We start from the raw sequence: 24,128 nt of genomic DNA on the forward strand, positions 1-24,128 counted from the left end.
TGTTTAGAGATGCCATTTGATAAAAAAACATTTTAAAAATATGCATTTGGTGACTTTTGTCACACGACTGGTCATATGTCTAGCATACTATTAAACGTTTGACCACTTCTTTAGAGTTTATACGCTCAAACACTTAATTTACATCCCTAGTGTTTAGCAACCCCGCACCTCAGGTTTAAATCTGGCCTATGCAGAGCATGTACATATTTCATCAAGCAACACCCAGCATGGTGAGGGTGGAGACTCAGTGCTGGCTGAGTTTGTAAAACTAAAGGCCTGCTCGGGAGGATCATTAAAGATTCCACAAGACTTGATGAAAACCAGCTGGGCCTGCTGACCCTTGTGCTCTGGCCAAACTCAAAATGCTTCATTTCCCCACGACAGCATGAAGACGACCTTTAGCTTTTTCAAAGTTGTGATTATGTGGCAGTGAGAGAAAGGATCTATGAGAAGGCCTTACAGCCTCAATGTGTCACATTGCATAGCGTTCATTAGAATCAAGTAGTAACACAGTCAGAACTTGCATGCAACTGGAAATGGTCAAACACCCAGCAAACAGCTGTTATACACTGCACATCACAGTTAAATGAGAACAGGCTGTTAAAAATACATATGAGCATCACATAATCTCTACACAACAAATATCTTTCAATTAGTAATTGCTCAAAATATAATTTCTGGTAAGAATGCGTCAAGTGTACATCATAGCGTGAGGCCACTTCATTTAATGATGTTAATATTGTAATAGTACCTATGCATTCTTGTAAAATAATAAAATAATCCTGATGCAAGTTAAGCATAACAGATGCATCAATGCTGAAACAGTAATGAAACACTTACTTGGAATCGGAACCAATATACTGTAAATGGCACAATCGGCTATCGATCATTTGTTGTTCTAGCAGATTATGAGCACTGATATTTACTCTATGCTTTAATTTCTCACTGCATGAAATGCAATGTTTGGTGTGTGAACTGACGTAACACTATTCAGCAGGTTTCATTCGACTAATTTTGTTTCATTCATAAAGTTAATTCTATAGGGTGATGCCAAACTTTTGGCCACAGCTGTATATTGATTCAGTTATAAAAATGTCTGTATTAAGCAAGATAGAATTGGGACAAACTTAAAAGGCTAACTTGGCTGATGGCACTGCCAAGATTATTGGATGCAGTGTGGTCCAGTGGTTAAAGTGCAGTTAAATTTGTGGAAACAGTTCATTACAACCACTGTCGAGCTACACGTTCTCCTCTCTGCTTTAGATACAAATTCCTCAGTTGCACATTTCCCGTCCCCCAGAGCTGCTCAATTCAACTCTGAGAACATCATTTTTCTGTTTGTTCTGACATTCATATAAGAATTGCTCAACCTCATGAGTAGGGCCCTACCAAATTCCCCCCCGATACATTTTGATAAACTTCACGGTCATAACATTTATAAAACCTTTGATTTCACGGTTTCAGCTATTTCAATCGCAAATGTCACGGTGGTGTAACAAAGTATGAACATGTAGTTAAAAACGGCAAAATAAACATTTAAAGCTCTGAAGTTAACAAAAGCATGTGACTAACAAAGTAGAAATGCTAAGAGAAAATAAAACTGAAATCTAGAGGATCACTCTATGATTGTTGTGTTTCTGTTGTTTTTATTAATATAAATAAATAATAAAAAAAAGTTCTGGTTTTAAATATCACTGTATGCAACAGTAACTCAAATATTCTGAAATGCTGTTTTTCTTCATTCCCTCTCTCTGCGGTGTAAATACATATCCGTATTTAGACGCAGCTCTCTGCATCCACGGAGTTTGTTGGGACTTGACAAATAGCGCCAAGCTAGGGACGGGTCTGTAACTGGACAATATATCCAGAAGCTAAAAAAATACAAATGTGAAGTCTCTGAAATTACTGACATTTATTTTATTTATGTTTTTGTCCTGCTGTGTTTATGTATTTTTCTGTTCATACTACTGCTTAGTTGATTTATTTTGGACTCATTTTAAAATGTAGGTCTAATTTGATTCGCCTGACTGTACTACCAGTTGAGATCCGTAGGTTATACTAAACTCGCCCCAGATGCCTGTGTCTACCAATCAGTGAGTAGAGCCCAGTTACTGGCTGTTGTCAAATGTGAATCAATAAATCCTGTCCTGGTCCTGATGAGCTTTCTTTTTTAAATTAAAACAAGATAACAATTGCATCAGGAACCTATAATGGCACATAAACTGCATTGGATTTTACTACAGGGTAAAAGTACACAAAAAAGACCAGATTTCCCGGGGCAGACCAGATTTCATGGTCCATGACGTGTTTCATGGCCATGAATTTGGTAGGGCCCTACTCATATTTGACTCACGTGACACTGTCATTGTTACCTTAAGTTTTCAAATTCCTGTTTCCTCAGTGGTGATGAAGGAGGAGATGGGATGAACTTATCTCCTTCATGACCTTTACCACTGCAAAGACATAAAATGTTGTTTAAAAAATAGGCTATCAAAAAAAACAAAGACAAAAACACATTTTTATAATTTGTTATAAAATGAATGAAAAGCTGTGAATCTTGAGTAGACTGTTCTTAGACAAACAATACACGAGGCACATTTTCATCAAGGGGATAAAATTGTGCCTGGATTCTTTACAATTTTACTGAGCTAGTGCCAAGCATTTCCCAAAAAAGCCTTTAATACCTTGAGCTTGCCTCTGAGTCATTCCAACTGCATCCCTGTTTTCTGAGGAAAACCCTTAATCCCTTACCCTTTTTGAGGACTTGAGGGAGCAGAAACGCATTTAAACACCAATTCATAAATGCAATTGTAATTCTATACATTTATTTTGCTACTGCAGTTCCTAAAGGGGGGTGGGGGGGGGGGGGGGGTGGAGGTTGAACAACAAGACAGGGTAGTATTCTTATATTACTAGCAACCTCAGAATAGTTCTAAGAGCACATGGGGTTAAGCCAGAACGCTACAGATCCTAGTACAAAGGGTTTAGTGTGTAATATAACCTGCAGGCTTCGCTGCCCTCACTGCTGCTTTCCACACTGCCAGACTGGCTGGAGTTTTTAGAACCATTCTCTGACTTCGCCTCCTGCTGATCTTCAGGTAGCAGGAGCAGGGCGTTCCTCAGGCATATAGCAGCAAACTCCATGCTAGCAACAGGGATTGCTGCAGACTGACCATCACTGCACAAAACAAAATACATTTCATTAACAATTCCAAACAACCAATCACTACCATTCAAAATGTTCATCTTTTTACATTTCAGGCTTCAGAAACATGGTAAGTATGCAATAACTAAAACTCATTTATTTACTTAAAATAATTGGGTAAAAATATGTATCTTTTGGAAATGGTTTTTGAAAACCTGCATCTTGCTAAGCATGATATTTTTAACAGGGTCTGCCTGCCCTCCAGTGGTGACATTTATGAAGTGCACTATAAGTAAGATGTACCCTGACTTATTCTGTTAATGCTTTATAGCATCCTGCCCATGCAGTGGTGGGATTTTTAATGTTATCTGGGGGAGGAGGAGGAGGGCACATCTCCAATTTGGATTAGATTATGTATCATTAATATATCCGAGACACAAAATTACATATATTAAAAACTTAAAACTGTTTCAAAGTGACAGTAAGAGCTGATAAAGCTGTAAAAAAGATGCGACACACAGACACACTGATTAACTAATACAGTAGGTGGGTTTACTTTACACAACATAGGTAGTCACCACTTCTGAGCAGGTTAGCGGGTTGCTGAGGATTCAAAAGTTCTCTGAAACAGCTTAATATGTCTTAGATCAGTGGTTCTCAATCATGGTCCTGGGGACCCCCCTGTGTCTGTGGTTATTTTTATTTTTTATTTTTTTAACTCAGTTTCTTTATTGAACATTCAATTAAACTAACAAGTGGCCTAATCAAAGCTGTTGAATTATTTGAAAAACATGAAGATTTCAATGTATAACATTTAACATAACTTGAAATCTTCAACTTCTTATAAACTGAAGAACAGATAACAAATGTGATTAACCAAATTGTTAGGTCAATGAGTGCTCATTTAAGTAACTGAGAGCTCAGTTGGAAGAAAAACCAGCAGACACAAGAGGTCCGCATGACCAGGGTTGTGAACCACTGCTTTAGAAGTGAAGAAAGAGCACTGTTCTGTGTGACTAAAACCATTGACATGTGAATTATAAAAGATAATCATAACAATTAGAATATGAACACCTCTGAAGTGAGACAATGTATTTCTTCTGTAGTTTTCTTTTTCAAGTAACAAACATTTCTAACAGTAACCTTTGTTTTCAACCCTTTCGGCTATTTTTAGTTATTTTGTTGGCAAAAGCCATGCTCGTGTTTAATATGCTGGAAAATAAATGTGATGTATGTGTGGCATAGTAATGAGATCATTGAAAGGACAGAAAATAGTGTCAATCATGGGGTTTCTTGATTTTTAACTGAAGAGATTAATGTTTACAGTAGTTTTTTTGTTTGTTGGTTTAAATGGACACACCTCAAACATGTATGTAGGTTGTCATAGAATGGTCATCTTGTATTGGAAATAACACATAGTTGTGAAATGTTGTTCATAATTAACAGTACACAATTTCACTGGAATACATACAAAAATTTACAGATTAAGCAAATGTCACATAGTCAACAGTCATTACTGCAGTTGTTTTGGTTTTAATCACAAAAGACGGCGACTCTTCAAAATTTCTAAAGGATATCTACCGTATTGGGCTGTTTCAGAGAACTTTTGAATCCTCAGCAAACCACTGGCCTGCCCAGTGGTGGTGACTACCTATGTTGTGTGACGTGAACCCACCTACTGTACCTGTTAAGCAGTGTGTGCTGGAAAGCCTTGTTAGAACATGGGTGAAGTAAGAGCGCATTGGCAGTCTTACCTGACAATTTCCTGTCTTTCAGCTTTGTCAGCTCTTACTGTCACTTAAAACATTTAAATGTCACTTAAAACTTTTTTTGTTCTTAATTTCCATAGTTTTTTTTTTTACTGGAATGCAGAGTTAAAATATCTGCATATATACGACATGGAAAGTACATCATTTTCTCAACTCGGCTGCACCACTCGGGAGCCCCGTCTGTGATATTTTCACATGCATTTATATTTTGATTTTGTTTGAGAATTTAATGATGGTGAAAATGGAATGTCTTTAAAAGGTGGACATAAAAAATTAAATATTCTACAATTTAGCATTTACAGTTTTTCAGGTAAGCATTTAAATATTTATTGTATAGTAATAATTTTCAATTTTAAATGTTAACACTTTTTTTTTTTTGCTTTAATACACAGTATGTTTAAATCGTGAAATATCTGGAAATACAAATTTGTAGAAAAATACAGCCCTAGTTATAGTACTAGTGTCATTTGCTGGTTTCAAAAAGCATTGCTTATTGTAAGTTGTAAGGAAATTTTAGGCAAACAGAAAGCAGAGTAGAATATGTGAACTTTATCTCATGGTTAGTCATTTTATTTTGTGTTAGTTTAACTATTTATTGCTTAGATTGATTAAAAGTAACCTTAAGTCCATCATTTTTTTTAGGTATTTTAGTTTATGATGGAAATGCTTTCACATGCACATTTTTGTTAGGTTAAAATAAACTATATCAGGAGTTACCCTGGCCTATCTGATAGAATGTAGCCTCCTCTTTAACACCAGTAACCAGGGTTGGTGATTTTTTTTATTTAAAAAAAAAAAAAAAGAATTATGGATTTTTTTTTTTGGTAGTACCCTAGTTGTAGCTCTACACTACATCCAAACTGTAAATTTAAGGACGTTGGAAATGGTGGTTTGTGAATAGTTACATACCAAACTAAATTACTCTTAAATGAATACATAAATAAAGCAAATTATTTATATTTGTGGATTCCTCTAAATGTGAACTACCTCCCAGTCATTCTTTTCCTTTACTTTTCTTTCTTTGATTTCCTCTTTCTGTGTCAGTCCAAATACACACTATTGTTACTTAAGACTACTTTGCTTTTCATAGTGTGCTCAATTGTTAAAGTTCCCGATTGCACCACTAAATAAACCTGTTTCAGCAGGTCTTAACACAGTGCTCAGTTATCTATTTCGGACCCGACTGCACTGTCATCAGACTCTGCTTCGTTGAATATGTTAATGATGGGGCAGGTGCTCTATAACTGGGCAAGATATGTCTTCAGAATACCATTTCAGTGCAGTATTTTTTTTTTTTGTCTTCAGAATCGTGGGAAAGCGCCATCTGTGCACTCACATTTGTGCTGTGATCAGAATACAGCCTAAGAGTTTAAGATGTTTGTGTTAATAAAAGGTTTTTAAAACATACTTTTCATGTCTTTAACTGAGAAACTATAAAAAATAGGTAGTAAATTAAATTTTAAATCAGATGATTTTTTAAATCAAAGTGGTTTAAATCATGATTTAGATCAGTGATTTAAAATCGACTTGATTTAAATCAGTCAACCTTGCCAGTAATGGTAGGAAACAGAGACTGCACATTGACAGACCACAGATATTAGGATTAGGATCATAGTAAAGCATAGAATGGCTTAAACTGCTATCAGATGTGTTCTACGTTCTGTCTATTCTAACACTAAGAACCATCACAAGTTTAACTAACTGACTAGTCAAACCTGGAATGCCTCACTCCTATGTGTAATAGATTCCATGATTACATGGTACTGTAATCAGCAACTAGCACCAAGGCTAAAAGCAGCTCAGATCTTCTAATTATAGCCATTGAGTAGGCTACATACACTTACCACTTCAGATTAGCAGTGTATACATATCATATCCCAAAATGCAAACTTTAAATATAAAAGCACATTCATTTTAAAACACACAATACATATACATTACTTGTATACTGTGTTCTGTGTTGATTGTGAAGCTAGAATTATCTTGCGATGATATCCTTGACCAACAATTGACTGCACAATTCCCTTTTTGATTGGAAGGCCTTTGGTCTCTTGCTCAGAAGTCTAAAAAAAAAAAAAAAGAAAAAGACAAATGAATGAGTTTTAAATGATTATTCACATAAAGGGTTCAAAATTAAGGTATAAATTCCAGTCTATAAAGTACTAAAATATTTGAGAACCACACAACGCTCCTCTAAGAAAAAACCACAAAATTAAGACAAAATGTTGTAGGTGCAGATGTTTAACAATCTGAGAAACATAATGCCAGAACTTCGACTGGAGTTCAACAATAAGGTTTGCCTGACTTCTGTTCTTAACTCACACCACTAACATGATAGCATGAGAATAAACTATATGAAAACCTTTGATGTTCAGCACAACAGAAATCAGGAGTAATGCAAGTGTATACTAGCAACTCAGACTTCTCCATATCCTGATCATGGTTACAACCTGTCTTTACTCACCCCCTTGTTTGCAGCTATGCAGCATTCTGCCAGCCGCAGCCAGAGCCGTGGATTTGAATGGTAAACTTGCACTGCCTCAATCAGGCATTCGAAAGCTGCCAGGGGCCTCCCTATGTGTAGTAGCTGGATTCCACAGTTGTACAGCAGCTCATAGCGTTTATTGGCTAGAAGGGTGCACATCGGGATGCCGGAAAACTTCTTAGCTTTAACAGGGGGGAGAGAGATTAGAAGTAGGTCAAATAAATATGCAAAATGCAGTTTTCATACTGTTCATTGAGAAAGCTGTTTAAATTCCATAAATTATCTTACTTTGCCCGGCGCCACTTGCAGCTAGCTGTGAGCATGTGTGATCGTTTTCCTGAAGAGCCTTTTTGAAGTAGAAAATTCCTAGGTTGTGCTTTCCCATAGAAAAATGAATGCAACCAAGATTGTTCCAAAACATACATCGTACACATTCACCTTCAAATTTGAAAAAAAAAAAAAAAAAAAACACAATCAAATCAGTAGATTAATTACAGGACAGCATTTTATATAATGCACTTTACCTGCTGTGCAAAGCCATTAACTAAGCAGTTTTCTAAGAAGCAAAATGTTACTGGTACCATACAAGGCTCATAAAATAAAGCAAAAAACAAAAACAAAAATAGCAAACAAAAAAAGCTTCCAAATAGCATGTGCACCTCAGAAGTTTCTGTGGGGTCATCCCATGTCAACGACCGCAAAGCAGCTGGTTGGCTAATGGAAAGAATTCATGCATTGAAGAGGTGGAGAGGATTTCACTCTCTAGTACAAGTATAACAGGCTGTCTCAAAGAAGGGCATGCAAAGTTTTTTTTGTTTTTTGTTTTTTTTAACCCAACATGGCACACACCACATATGTACTATTAAATTAAAAAAAACATGATTGCAATAACATGTGTTTCTTTCAAAATTGTACATGACATGTGACCTACATAGTAAATGGGCGTGCTTGAAAATGCAAGATACGTAGGATTCTTGCATCAGCTAAAATCAAGCTAAATAGCTGGATGTCTGAATGCTTAGAATAGCAGGATATTTAAAAGGCAAATTACCAGTTTTCATGACGCCTGGATGCTCAGCAATGTTCGAGCTGTTCAGCAACTTTACTGCTTTCCGATAGTTACCCCTCAAATACTCAAAATTACTCTTTAGAAAAAGAGAGGGAGCAGACTGAAATAAAAAGAAAAACAACCAGTTTTATGAAAAAATATAACTTAAATCTATCAACAAAACACATGAACCGATAAAATAATAAACTCTTCTTACTTTTTAACAAGATATTAAGGGTTAATTAAGGGAAGTCCACACGACAGCCCGTCACATTCTGGATGAACAGTTTTTATGCGCTAAAATGCCATGACAATGTTTACATTGGATCATATGCATTTCGGACACCCGGAATAACTGATATGGAGGTTAGTCACCAAGGTTTAACGTAAGCTTCACTGATTTGGCAGGTAAAAATAAATAAATATGCACACATTTATTCTGTGCCCCAACCAATCGTCATCACAGCTGTATATATGTGTGTTTTTTTATGATCAATTGTTTTTAAAAACGTAAAGAAATATAACAAATATACAAAACAACCCTCGTGAGTTGTATCTGGTGATATCCAAAGCTGAAAAATGTACTTTTAAATGGCTATTAGGCCAACAAGTAGAGTCAAAGAAAGATTAACCAATACTCGAGTCATCAGTAAGTAAAAATAAAACAATATCCAGCTACTAACTGAATCAGTCAATTGAGATAACACTGGGAACAGTCCCAGAATATATGCACACTGGTGCCAGGTGTAATAGGGTAAGTGGTTATTTATATAAAATTCAAAAGTAAGATATTACATCATATGGGTGCCTACCTAGGTAATATTTCCCTATGTCCAGGATACGGGTATCTAGCAGGTGATAATAGGATAGAGGAACTTACATTTCCAGCTGTATTCATGACTGACTTGATTTCCCTTTTGCAGGTCTTCAAAGACTTCATCTGAATATAAGCCCTTACTTTATACTACAAAACAATATTAACAGAAATTAATAAAGAAAAGCAAAATTGCTGCGCACAAGAAATTAGAGGACATGTCATATTTTGACACTGAATTATTTTAACATTTGACAAGTATATCAGGGGGTCAAGATTTAAAAACATTTTACAATCAGATTGTGCTAGAATAACGTTGAACTAAAGTATTTAAAATGTGCTATAATGCACAGTGAAGAGTTTACTGTTGCCTTAAATCACCGACCTGATGAATTTTGGATTTAGCTGCCTCAATCATAGCAATATATTCAGCCTTCTGATTTGAACCGTCTTTGTTTGCGGCCTGTTCATGTTAGGGTAAAGAAAGAAACATTGTGATGATTAGTATGTGAAAATATATATATATATATCTGCTGAAAAACAGTATAATAAATATAACGCATAATAATAAACATTCTGCTAATATTAAACAACAGATGAACCCGCTTTATATAATGATTGCTGTGCAAGCATAATTTGTGATATAAAGCAGATCGTGATATAAACCAAGTTTCACATTTGCCTGTGACAGCACATTACGAGTGCGAGAAAAAAGAAAACTAACGATGAATTACAAAGCAGTGTTTACTGTACATTTAGTCATTCTTTATATTTAAACAAATGCATATAGTTTATTACAGGACAAATATGTTTTGTATCATTAACTGGAACAAAACAGTTTGTGTCATCATCTAAAAAAAAGACATGCATTGTCGACTGATGAGAGCTATCAATTAGGTGTTGCACCTGGTGTTTAATTGCATGCACTTGTAGAAGACTTTGTCAAAGAATACAAACTTGGTGACATTGGTGATACTTGTAACTGTATCCCGAAGAGACCACCCATGTAGCATTTGACGGGCTGCACAAAATGTCAGTTTATCAGCCGAGATGATTATTGGTTGTTAGTTGCGTTGGAAATTAATTATATCCTGTGGTTACTTATTAAAGCCTGGCCACGCAGCATTTGACAGACTGCACAAAAAGTGACAATAAGCGGGTGTGCTAGAGGATAATGAGAGGTAATTTCTCAAACCCATTGTGCATAGCAAGTGTTTTTTGAAAAATAGTTCATATAAAACATGTTCATCTGCATTTTAAACTCTTGGTTTCTTTTTCACATAGCGTAAATATAGACACTGCATTTTTCAGTGTGCGATAGCACACACGCAAAGCAGTCATGAAGTACATGCTTAAATATAGACACAAATACATAAAACAAATGTGTGTATATAGAACAGTGTTTGCCAAACTTTTTTTATTGGCGACCCAAATGAACACAGAAATAATGAACCCTTGACTCAAAATGATGTTTAATTTCTAACTACACTAAATAAGCATGCAGGCTTTGATAGTTTTACAGGTTGCTAAAATATTTGCTTTTATCAAATTAATTATTAAAAAAAACGGTATTAAAACTAACACATTGTAACGACGAGGCAGACAAACCAGGGGAAGGGTGGGGTGGGGGGGGATTTAGGGTCCCCTTCGCATGGACATCGGGATTGCAGCCGATTGCAAACATGAATTTGCAGGTGAGCCCCCATTGGGGATTAACTGATTATGTGGATGCACTGATATAATGTGTGGTGGAACGGGAATGTGTGCCTGTGATTGGGGAAGAGCGCATGACACAGCGAAATGTAAGCCTGGCAGAGGGAGGGGCTGGCTGAACAGTGTGTTTTGGAGCTGTGGGAGAACCCTTTTATTTATCCTGTGTTTGTTATTGTTTATTGCCTTTCAGTGGCGTTTCATCTTTTTTGACAGGTGAGGCATGGTAACAAGCAGCTTTGTGAGGCACGCGGCAGCACTACATTGTTCCAGCTTTCTGGTGAAAGTGAACTGAGACTTAAATAATGTCATTACCAAATCTCTGGACTTAATATGCTGTATTTAATATGCTTAAATGTGTTTATTTCTCAATTAAATAATACGAATATGCAAAATGTGTTTTTTGAACTGCTCGTTAAATAAACTGTGCATCTGATACCAGAATACTTGCCTGGACTACTTCCTTTACCTACACGTTACAATATCAATTTAAAATTGTGTTACAACATAATGAACACCAGTTTTAATTTTCAATTCAACATCAAGCATTGCAAACATACCAACAAAAGTTAGTTTGTGCACTTTTTTTGTTTTTTGCAATAAGCACTGTAACCAGGTAGGATACATTCATCTCGTTCTCTATGACAGATATTTTATGAGCATCATGCTGTTTATCTAATTGATCGGCTTTCTTCTGGAAAAATTTGTTTAGTCGCCCAACGCAATCTGGATGCCCTGTCTCAGATGCTGACGGCTTAGCTTTTGTGAGCCAGTATTTCACAACAAATGACACATGAGGATGCAGATCATCCTCGTCACCAATGTAAGAAAAACTGAAGTTAATAGAAGATGGTAATTGCAAGTTTTTTTGTTTGTTTCTTTGCGCTGCAAGTATGATTAGACATTTTTTTCTTTTAGTGTCCAGTTTAACAACTGTTTTCAAAATCCACAGTAACCGCACATAAAACGCCACCTTATTCTTAACTTTTATATTTAAAGCTGAAAACTGATGATAAAACAACACATTGTTTCATAATTACTGCTATGATTTGTATGCAAATTATATTTATTCTTAACAGTTGCACTAAACGTCATTTTTTTTTTAGATTGTTTGGAGATCAGAAACATCAGAAACCCAGGGATTAAATAGCCAAGGTACAGTACAGGGGTAACTGCTCAGTAACGAGGTGCAAACAGTTGATTGACCGATCAGCCAAGCTTTTACTACAGTAAAGTGCTGCCTTTTGTATTGAAATCTATGTGACAAGGTGAAAACAGCTGATTGGTGGATTCATAAGATCGATTACTACAGCATAAGCAGTGCATTTGTTATTTAAATCTGTGAATGGCAAATAATGAGATCCAAACAGCTGAGTCTGCAAGAAATATACAGTGTGCTTAACATGGTCTAAACGATGCCTGTTACTGAAATCACTGGGCATGGCCGAAATAACCCTGTACAGTGTAGTGGTGGACACTGTACTTCTAATCAATAGAATCTAAAAAAAAAAAGTCTTTAAAAGCTTTTTTTTTGTAAACATAACACATTTTCACAGAACAACCGTTCATTCAGGCCAGTGTCAATCACATACCTGTAAACACAAGACAGATGAGCTGTGCTTATCATTACAGCTAGGTACTTGGCTTCCTAGATGTCTCATTTTTATTGTCGTTCTGAATCTTGTTAGGAGGTACCCGAGAATACTGTGGCTATTGACAAGTGATTGCTTAACATACCGTCGTAGAAAGTATCAGAAAGTAATTCCATATAATTGCCTCTATTTGAGGAATTGGTGCCTTCATCGTGCCTCTGAAAGCCAGTTCTTGATCATTGCGATGTACTGTATCCCTACGCTTCTGCTTATCCATTTAATATAAATCTGGGATTGTCCAAAAGTTTTGAGTGTAACAGTGGCTCGCAAGTGACTTTGTGAACGCTAATGTTTTTGTGCTGATTTCGTTAGAGATCCTGTGCTGTTCCATATCACCTTTTCTGTAGTAATCAAAAGACAGTTTCACAGTATTAGTTTTTTTAATTGACAGCTACCGATAAGCCACGGATACTTTTTTTTTTTTTTTTTAAATGCAAACTTTATTGGGTTTTCTCTTATAAACATTAAAATACACCAAGCCAAACAATGAGCAGAAAGAAAATTATGAGAAAAACAATATACAAACAATACAATATAACATTTGTTTCCTTTAAAACACAATAAAAATTGAAACAATTAAATAAATAAAAAATAAAACCGTGCATCTTACCTACTCCACCTCAAAAACACTTGCCCATTCCCGACTATATTAGCAAGATCATTAAGGAGGAGATTTAAGAAACGATACCAGGTGGATAAGAGTGATTCCTCATCCCCTTTTAAAGCTGCACCAAGTCTTTCTAGGGGGAGAATTTTAAAAATTTCGGTATACCATTGGTTAGTAGTTGGAGGGTTATCTTTGATCCGGTTGATCAGTACACATTTTCGGGCAATAAACATCAATTTTGTCTCAGCTTTAACTGAATTGACGTCAGTCCCAGGAGAAAGAGCCAAGGGTCCTTCTCTAATCTGCAGTTTAGCATTCTGTCCAATTCCTGTTTTATCTCATTCCAGAAGTTAGCTATCAGTGGACAAGTCCAGAATAAATGTATGAGTCCCAGAGTTATTTTTACATTTGGAACAGGCAACAGAGTTTTGTGGGTTAAATTTGATGAAGAACATAAGGTGTTGTATGTGTGCAATGCAGACTCTTGTATTGAGTCTCCCATGCTCTGTTACAAATAAAAGTGCGTCCTACGTCACGCACAACCTCCCCCCAGGATTCTTCATCAACGGTGCCACCTAAATCCCTTTTCCAAGAAGTAAGCACAGCATTAATATTGCATGTACTGTTTGATGTACTGTTTGAGTAAACTAATGAGTAAAAAGCTGAAACAAAGTTTTTTGAACTCTTTATTTTTAATAGAAAGGTGTCAATGGGAGTTAACACCGGTAACGAATGAGATATTAGAATGTATGAAATGCCTTATCTGTAGGAAGCCAAAAAAGTGTTTGTTAGGGATGTAAAATTTCATTCTGATCCGATTAAAGGACATTAACATGTCACCTTCACACAAATCAGCAATAAGCCTGATATCCCTATGATGCCAAAGATGAAAAACGCTATCTTTTATACCAGGACAAAATTACTTATTTTTAATTAGGCACCAAAGCTGGGGAGAATCTCTTTTTACAGATAAATTTAGTGATGTCTCTCCATACCCTGACAGAGTTCTGTACTGGTGGATTATTCTTTATTTCAGGAATGATTTTGTCCTCAACACTATTCAACACACTAAGCAATGAGAATGGTGAGGAACACCATGAATCCACATCAACCCATGTGAACTCTGGGTCGTTGCGGATCCACTCTGAAATAATGCAGGCACGGCAGATAAAACGTTAGGTTTGGTAGAGCCAAACCCCTTCTCTCAGTTGGTAGCTGTAGTTTAGGGATTTTGAGTCTGGGTTTCTTTCTATGCCAAATAAATTTTGAAAAGGTGTCTAAGTCCACCACAACCTTTTTTGTCAGGTATAGAGGAAGCATCTGTAAGGGATATAGAAGTCTTGGGAGGACATTCATTTTGATAATATTTATTCTCCCTATACAAGAGATCAGAAGATCTACCATCTGTCCAGGTCACCCTTTCAGCTGGGAGGAAATTTAGTTTAAATAGATCTTTCAAATTAGGCGAGATGTGGACACCAAAATACGAAAAGCCTGTTTGTGACCATCTGAAGGGGAAGTCAGTTAAAGAAGCCATATCGCCAAAATTACCCAAAGGCATAACCTCTGATTTATTGTATTTAACTTTGTAACCTGAAAAAGAGCCAAATATATCAATTAAATCCGTTAAGGCTGGAATCGATGTTTCAGGCTCTGAGATAAATAAAATGGGTAATTTAAATACTATATCCTGATTAGTCAAAACAGGTCACATAGGGGTGTTGATATTAGAGCATATCACCATGGGTCGGCACTTTTTTCAAAAACGGGCAAATCACTGGCAGATATCCATACACTAGAATTTAAAAACAAAAACAGCAGACATATTGGAATTTATCACAATAAATATGACAGACGAGATTTATGTAAATGTTGAACTTTTCGGAAACCGAAGTGTACATGAGATATTAAATGAATCTGAACCGGACCCAATGATTAATTCAAGTAGTGAAAAAAAAGCAAAAGTATTGAAATAAATTCAAAACTTGCCATTCTGATTGCTCTGTTCCTTCTCCCTGAACTACAGAGTTTCCCTATCCCATTTTGAAAATAAATAGTTTAAAAAATATCTCTTAAACTTTCAGCTTTTCACAAAATATTTGGGTCCCTCTTAAAAGGCTTTGGGGTTAAAAGATGTTTTGCTGCCACTGCTCCCACTGTCCGTTCTTCGGTCTGGCTGCCTGCTGCCACTGGACCCACCCCCTTCGCAGCTGTGTGATCTGATGCTGAACATTTATAAATTCATCTCGACAGTTCTTGCCATATCTTTTAAATGTGTCCAGGTACGATGGCGTCATGTTTTCTGTTGTGCCCTGCATTGTTTAAAATTGTTTCTTAACACTGGTCCAGTAGTTCTCCACGTTACCAAGCTGTAAATTGCAGTCAGTTTGATAAGTAACCGCGTATTCCATGCAAATAACGTCTTTCTCGCCACTGTGAAGCTGTAGCACAAATCTTTAGTCAAAGTCAAAATGACATAGCCTACTCCGAATACAGACATGCTCAAATTTGTTGGTACCCTTACAGCTCATTGAAATAATGCTTCATTCCTCCTGAAAAGTGATGAAATTAAAAGCTATTTTATCATGTATACTTGCATGCCTTTGGTATGTCATAGAACAAAGCAAAGAAGCTGTGAAAAGAGATTAATTATTGCTTATTCTACAAAGATATTCTAAAATGGCCTGGACACATTTGTTGGTACCCCTTAGAAAAGATAATAAATAATTTGATTATAGTGATATTTCAAACTAAATAGTTTCTTTAATTAGTATCACACATGTCTCCAATCTTGTAATCAGTCATTCAGCCTATTTAAATGGAGAAAAGTAGTCACTGTGCTGTTTGGTATCATTGTGTCCACCACACTGAACATGGACCAGAGAAAGCAAATGAGAGAGTTGTCTGAGGAGTTCTGAAAGAAAATAATAGACAAGCATGGTAAAGGCTACAAGACCATCTCCAAGCAGCTTGATGTTCCTGTTGCAAATATTATTAAGAAGTTTAAGGTCCATGGAACTGTAGGCATAGTGCGAATGGTATAAAAAGTATCAAGGATAACTGCCAAAGAGGTACAAGCTGAACTCCAAGGTGAAGGTACGTCAGTTTCTGATCGCACCATCCGTCGCTTTTTGAGCAAAAGTGGGCTCCATGGAAGAAGACCCAGGAGAACATAAAAAAAAGGCAGACTGGAATTTGCTAAAATGCATATTGACAAGCCACAATCCTTCTGGGAGAATGTCCTTTGGACAGATGAGTCAAAATTGGAACTTTTTGGCAAGTCACATCAGCTCTATGTTCACAGACGAAAAAATGAAGCTTTCAAAGAAAAGAACACCATACCTACAGTGAAACATGGAGGAGGCTCGGTTATGTTTTGGGGCTGCTTTGCTGCGCCTGGCACAGGGTGCCTTGAATCTGTGCAGGGCACAATGAAATCTCGAGACTATCAAATCATTCTGGAGAGAAATGTAGTGCCCAGTGTCAGAAACCTCTGTCTCAGTCGCAGGTCATGGGTCCTCCAACAGGATAATGACCCAAAACACACAGCTAAAAGCACCCAAGAATGGATAAGAACAAAACATTGGACTATTCTGAAGTGGCCTTCTACGAGTCCTGATCTGAATCCTATCGAACATCTATGGAAAGAGCAGAAACGTGCAGTCTGGAGAAGGCACCCATCAAACCTGAGACAGCTGGAGCAGTTTGTTCAGGAAGAGTGGGCCAAACTACCTGTGAACAGGTGCAGAAGTCTCATTGAGAACTACAGAAAACATTTGATTGCAGCGATTGCCTCTAAAGGTTGTTCAACAAAATGTTAGGTTAGCGGTCCCATCATTTTTGTCCATGCCATTTTCATTTGTTTTATTATTTACAATATTATGTTGAATAAAAAATCAAAAGCAAAGTCTGATTTTTATTAAAAATGGAATAAACAATGGTGGATGCCAATCACTTTTATCAGTTTAAAGTTATTTCAGAGAAAATTGTGCATTCTTCGTTTTTTGTGGAGGGGTACCAACAAATTTGAGCACGTCTGTATATAGTTACCAATTAGAGCTCATCTTATAACAGCATTGCAACCTTAATACACTACCACATCAAAGATGCTGCCATATACCGTATTTTAGTATTTACGGCTACAAAACAAGCACATGTAAAGCAGCACTGTATATTACATCACTTATCTCAATCTGCGTTGCAGAGTATTCATGAACGCCTGTGCCTCCTTAGAGAGCTGAAAGATTTGATGTCGTCATGGAAAAACACCTTCAAAGTTGCTGGGAATAGCACCCTGAAACAAATGTTCACATCTTTGAGTTGCCCACAGATGTCGCTGAAGCTCCTTATTTTCTGCTGCACAGCAATAGAAAAATCCTAGAAAATGAAAAGTTTATGACCATCGTGCAACAGCTGGCCCTTAGCTCTGGATACTGCCAGTATACACTGTTTATCCTGGAAATTATGCAGTTTAATGATCAATGGTCGAGGACGCTCATTATTTCTAGGTAGAGGAGCCAGAGATCTGTGGGCCCAACCGATTTTTACATGACCCCGTTTTGTCTCCAATCCGAGTAATTTATGTAACCAGGATTCGAAAAATTCAGTAGCCTGTCGGCCTTCTATGCCCTCCGGTAGACCGATAAGACGAAATTTCTCCCGTCTCCCTTGGTTTTCCAGATCAGGTTTCGCTGCCATCTCGCAGATTCTTCTTTCCGCCTCGGCTAATTTCGTTTCCATAGCTGACACTGCATCCTCTGTAATCAAGATGAGAGACTCTGCTTCACATAGACGCTTTGAATTGTCCTAGACTCTAGTAGATATTATACCTAGTGTGCCTGAGAACTTAGAAAACTTGTTCTCTATCACGTCAGTGATGTTTTTTGAGATTTTGCTTACTATCCGCGCAGTATCATCCTTCATCATCTCGGAGGTGCCATCATTGCTGTTCTCGGCATCCGGGCCCGGGCGCTGAGTTTTCTTACGACTTTCTTTTCTGGTAGATTTCGATGCAGCTTCGGCCCCAGACTGGTAGATTTCTTTAGACGAAATGTTCACAGCAAATTTTCAGTGGTTTTAGTACAAGTTTTAGGCCCTAATCTATGGATTTCACATGACTGGGAAGACAGATATGCATCTGTTGATCACAGATACCTTTTTAAAAAAAAAAAAAAAAAAAAAAAAAAAAAAGGTTGGGGTGTGGATCAGAAAACCAGTCAGTATCTGGTGTGACCACCATTTGTCTCATGCAGTGCGACACATCTCCTTCGCATAGAGTTGATCAGGCTGTTGATTGTGGCCTGTGGAATGTTATCCCACTCCTCTTCAATGGCTGTGCGAAGTTGCTGCATATTGGGGGGACCTGGAACATGCTGTCGTATAAGTCGATCCAGAGCATCTCAAACATGCTCAACGGGTGACATGTCTGGTGAGTATGCAGGACATGGAAGAACTGGGACATTTTCAACATCCAGGAATTGTGTACAGATCCCTGTGACATGGGGCCGTGCATTATCATGCTGAAACATGAGGTGATGGCGGCAGATGAATGGCATGACAATGGGCCTCAGGATCTCATCACAGTATCTCTGTGCATTCGAATTGCCATCGATAAAATGCAATTGTGTTTGTTGTCTGTAGCTTATGCCTGCCCATACCATAACCCCATCACCACCATGGGGCACTCTGTTCACAACGCTGACATCAGCAAACCGTTCACCCACACAACACCATACACACGGTCTGCCATCTGACCAACCTGGATTCATCCGTGAAGAGCATGCTTCTCCAGCATGCCAGTGGCCATCGAAGGTGAGCATTTGCTCACTGAAGCCGGTTACGACGGCAGTCAGGTCAAGACGACGAGCACGCAGATGAGCAGAAATTCTTTGGCTGTGCAAACCCACAGTTTCATCAGCTGTCCGAGTGGCTGGTCTCAGACGATCCCGCAGGTGAAGAAGCCGGATGTGGAGATCCTGGGCTGGCATGGTTACACGTGGTCTGGGGTTGTAAGGCCGGTTGGATGTACTGCCAAATTCTCTAAAACGATGTTGGAGGCGGCTTATGGTAGAGAAATAAACATTCAATTCTCTGGCAACAGCTCTGGTGGACATTCCTGCAGTCAGCATGCCAATTGCATGCTCCCTCAAAGAGACATCTGTGGCATTGTGTTGTGTGACAAAACTGCACATTTTAGAGTGGCCTTTTACTGTCCCCAGCACAAGGTGCACCTGTGTAATAATCATGATGTTTAATCAGCTTCTTGATATGCCACACCTGTCAGGTGGATGGATTATCTTGGCAAAGCAGAAATGCTCACTAACAGGGATGTAAACAAATTTGTGCACATCATTTTAGAGAAATAAGCTTTTTGTGCTTAAGGAAAATTTCTGGGATCTTATTTCAGCTCATGAAAAATGGGACCAACACTTTACATGTTGCATTTATATTTTTGTTCAGTGTACACTACCGGTCAAAAGTTTTAGAACACCTCCATTTATCCAGTTTGTATTGAAATTTACAGTTTAATGTCACAATGTACTCTGAAATTACAGCATCGAATAAACAAACAATTGGAGATAAAAAAAATAAATCATGGAATAATTTTGTTTAACAAAATGTAATCTAAATTTTTTACTCAAAGTAGCCACCTTTTGCAGATATAAGAGCCGAACACACTTGTGGCATTCTTTCTACAATGGAAAGTACAATGAAAACTTCAGAAAGTTCTTCCCAACACTGTTGCAGAAGTTCCCACAAATGTGTTGCACTTGTAGGTTGCTTTGCTTTCACCCTTCTGTCCGGTTTATCCCAAACCAGCTCGAAGGGGTTTAAGTCTGGAGACTGTGTTGGCCATTCCATGATTTGAAGCCTACTGTCTTGTTCTTTTCTTCTAAGGTAGTTCTGACATAGCCTGGAGGTATGTTTTGGGTCATTATCTTGCTGTAGGATGAACCCCTGACCAACTAGGCATATATCACAGGGTACTGCATGGCGCTGCAAAATGCTGTGGTAGCCGTTTTGGTTCAGGATGCCACTCACTCTGTGCAAGTCGCCGACTATGGATCTAGCAAAAGAGCCCCAGACCATCACGCTTCCTCCTCCATGTTTGACAGTTGGCGTCACACACGAGGAACCATCCTTTTGCCTAATTGACGGCGTACAAAAACCCTGCGTGATGAACCGAGGATTTCAAATTTTGATTCATCGGTTCATAAGACCTTCTTCCAGTCTTCAGTAGTCCACTGGCAGTGCTTCATGGCCCAGGCAAGCCTCCTCTTCTTATTTTGCCATCTTAGCAATGGCTTTCTTACTGCCACTCGACCTGTCAAACCTGCAGCGCAAAGTCTTCTCTGCACAGTTGAAACTGAGACTTGCTTACTTCGACCAGTGTTAAGCTGTGCTTGAAGCTGTTGTCCTGTGAGCAGCCTATCACGCAAGCTGTTGACTCTCAGAAACTTGTCTTCTGATTCTGTTGTGGCTTTGGGTCTGCCAACTCTACTCACTAACACCTTGGCTTTCTTTGCAATTTCTCTAAAGGAAAGACCTACACTTAAGGGTTATAATGGTATGTCTGTCTTCCTTTGTTAATTGCCTTTTTCTTGCCATTATGACAGCAATATACTACTTCCTGCAGTACAAAACTGTCCAAATAATACCAAGTGAGACAGAACAGAAAAATGTGATGCAATTTCTAAATTAAAGACAGAAGCAGTATTAACTGGTGGTAAATTTGAATACAGAAAAGGTAAGCCATCAGCTGTATTTTGTTTTCCATTTTGTCCTTTGCATTTATACAAAAAAACAAGACACATTAAGTTTCTAAAAATATTCATGGAACCAACCAGGCCTTACGTTTACTTTTAGTCTTCCAAGATTCATGAACTTCTTAAAAATGGAATTTAGATAGTCTTCTAAAAATAACGAACTTAAGTACCGTGCCTATTTAAACAGTAGGGATGAAACAGTAAATGTTCACAATACGAACAGTTGACAGCCCACTCTTTCATGATACACCGATTATCACAATAGTATCGGTTGTTTTTCAATTACTTTTTTATGAATAAAAAGAAAAAAACAAGTTATGTCTTTTTCTCTGTGGGATACGGTCTGCAACACAAGGAAGCTACAGACTTTAAAAAAAAAAGCAAGATTCTAGCAAGAATGAAAAAAAATTACTAGCAAACAGGTGGAAAAAAAATTCTTAAAGAAATTGTCCTTCTATTAACATCAATAATAGGTGTAAAAAATGATCCCTTTATTTAAGTCTGTCAAACTGGGACTACGTTTTTTCCTCCTCCTGCTTTATTTACACATTTTATTTATTTAAATGTACTTAGAAACAGTACATAATTACAAAATATGAAGCATTTCTTTCAATACATTTAAAGTACTTGTTTTACACACATACCGCTAACTATTCTCAATTTGTCTGCAAAATAAATAAATAATTTTGTACCATACAACCTGTAAGTATGGAATAGAGCAGTATGGGCGTGATGTTTTTTATGCATATTTCTTTTTTTTTTATTCCTTTTTTGTTGTTATTTAATTTATAATTTAAGAAAACACATTTCAGTACCTTTATCAACTTTGCCTGAGGTAGCCTGTTTTTCTGGTGGCATAATAGCCTACAATGTGTACATTTTAATGGATGTATTGAAATTATATATTGACAGTTGAGGGTGGAACGGAGGACAGTATAGGCAGGGCGTGAACTGGAAAAAAAAAGTGACTTTGCTTGTTGACTGCTGACATTTTTTTAACTCCACCGGGTGCGGAAGGGCATGTTTGAAGTTGTTCTTGCTTTCGTTGTTGTGCTTTTGCAATTCTGTGAATTGGACGTACATTCTATGGCACTGTATTTCCCCACTATATATACTTTTTGTAGTGAAAGTACACACTAGGGCTGTCAATTAAGCCTCAAAGTAGCAATCGATAAATTGGGCACACAAAACATAATCATTCTAGCAAATATCGATGATTGCACCATATATTTTCGGTGCATTCCTCTCCCCGTGACGTTATTATTTTAATATCATTGCAGTGAAGTAAAAGTTTGTGCACAATAACTGAACGTGAGGGGTAATTACGCCTTGGTAACGTCAACAGAACAAAAAAAAACAAACAAAAAAAACAAACAGGATTCGCAACAAGCCTGGCAAGTTTAACATATTACAGGAGTGTTACTAAAATATTTATTCAGAACAGATTACATTACTTTGAAATGTAAGCTACAGAGGCTCTCAAAAGTATTCACCCCCTTGGACTTTTCCACATTATTTGGTTACAACATGGAATCAAAATGGGTTTAATTAGGAGTTTTTGCCACTGATCAACACAAAAAAGTCCATAATGTCAAAGTTAAAAACTACAATTTACAAATTGTTCTAAATTAATTACAAATACAAAACAGAACATAACTGATTGTATAAGTATTCACCTCCTTGAATCAATATTTGGTAGAGGCACCTCTGGCAGTAATTACAGCCATGAGTCAATTTGGAGAAGTCTCTACCAGCTTTTTTGCCCATTCTTCTTTGCAAAATTGCTCCGTCAAGTTGGATGGGGACCTTTGGTGAACAGCAATTTAACTCTCTCCACATATTCTCAGTTGAATTGAGGTCCGGGCTTTGACTGGGCCACTCCAAGACATTGAGCTTTTTGTTTTTAAGCCACTCCAGTGTGGCTTTGGCTGTATGTTTTTCTGCCACCACCATGCTTCACGGTAGGGATGGTGTTCACAGGATGATGTGTGGTGTTAGGCTCTATTTTGGTATCATCAGACCATAGAATCTTCTTCCACTTGGTCTTTCTCCCACATGCCTTCTAGCAAACTCTAGCCGAGATTTGATGCAAGCTTTTTTCAGCAATGGCTTTCTTTTTGCCACTCTCCCATAAAGGCCAGTTTTGTGAAGCACCCGGGCTATTGTTGCCGTATCTCCCAGCTCAGCTGTGGAAGACTAACTCCTTTAGAGTTGCCATAGGCTTCTTGGTGCCCTTCTCGCCCGAATATTTTTGAGGACGACCTGTTCTAGACAGATTCACAGTTGTGCCAGATTCTCTCCATTTCTTAATAATGGATTTTACTGTGCTCTAGGGGATATTCAATGCCTTGGAAAGATTCTTATATCCTACCCTGGACTGGTGCTTTTGAAAAACCTTATTCCGGATTTGCTTTGAATGTTCCTTCGTCATCATGATGTAGTTTGTTAGGAAATGTACTAACCAATTATGTGACCTCCCAGAGACAGGTGTATTTAACCTGAAATCATGTGAAACACCTTTATTGCACACAGGTGGACTCTATTCAACTAATTATGTGACTTCTAAAGACAATTGGCTGCACCAGAGTTTATTCAGGTGTGTCATAGCAAAGGGAGTGAATACTTATGCAATCAATTATTTTGTTTTACATTTGTAATTAATTTAGAACAATTTGTAGATTTTATTTTTCACTTTGACATTATGGACTTGTGTTGATCAGTGGCAAAAACTCCTAATTAAATCCATTTTGACTCCATGCTGTAACACAATAAAATGTGGAAAAGTCTAAATGGGGGGTGAATACTTTTGAGAGCCACAGTATATAAACTAGACAAGAGTTTATGAAAAACTGACCATTTATTTATTTTTAACGTTATTGAATATTGTTAAATATAAAATTACAGAAGTTAATTCTGAAACTCCAAAGCAGCGCAAACTATATACAGTAAGTTTTGTTTTCAATGTGCCAAATTTATTTACTGTTTGCCAGGAATACAAGCCTGTCATCCTGCTCCGAGTCTGGATACAAGGTGCCGTTTGTTTGGGTTTTTTTTTTTTTTTTTGCACAGTGAATACACAGAGGGGCGTACTTACAAAGTATTTTCAAATCTGATTCGCTGGTAGGATGGGAC

At 37.4% G+C, this 24,128-nt stretch overlaps 1 protein-coding gene across 2 annotated transcripts in view; it reads right to left on the bottom strand.

The window, feature by feature from the left end:
• LOC121314627 (CCR4-NOT transcription complex subunit 10-like) overlaps positions 1-24,128 on the bottom strand; it is a 44,292-nt gene that overhangs the window by 10,641 nt on the left and 9,523 nt on the right. For both annotated transcript variants that reach the window (XM_041248078.1, XM_041248077.1), the window contains exons 6-13: positions 9,647-9,724; positions 9,328-9,411; positions 8,451-8,568; positions 7,688-7,837; positions 7,379-7,581; positions 6,856-6,977; positions 3,002-3,178; positions 2,373-2,453 (exon numbers count right to left, since the gene is read on the bottom strand). In XM_041248078.1, the coding sequence (XP_041104012.1) occupies positions 2,373-2,453; positions 3,002-3,178; positions 6,856-6,977; positions 7,379-7,581; positions 7,688-7,837; positions 8,451-8,568; positions 9,328-9,411; positions 9,647-9,724 (1,013 nt within the window). The remainder of the gene's footprint in view (positions 1-2,372; positions 2,454-3,001; positions 3,179-6,855; positions 6,978-7,378; positions 7,582-7,687; positions 7,838-8,450; positions 8,569-9,327; positions 9,412-9,646; positions 9,725-24,128) is intronic.

Source organism: Polyodon spathula, chromosome 4, assembly GCF_017654505.1.
Source record: "Polyodon spathula isolate WHYD16114869_AA chromosome 4, ASM1765450v1, whole genome shotgun sequence".
In the NCBI taxonomy this organism is placed as follows: domain Eukaryota; kingdom Metazoa; phylum Chordata; class Actinopteri; order Acipenseriformes; family Polyodontidae; genus Polyodon; species Polyodon spathula.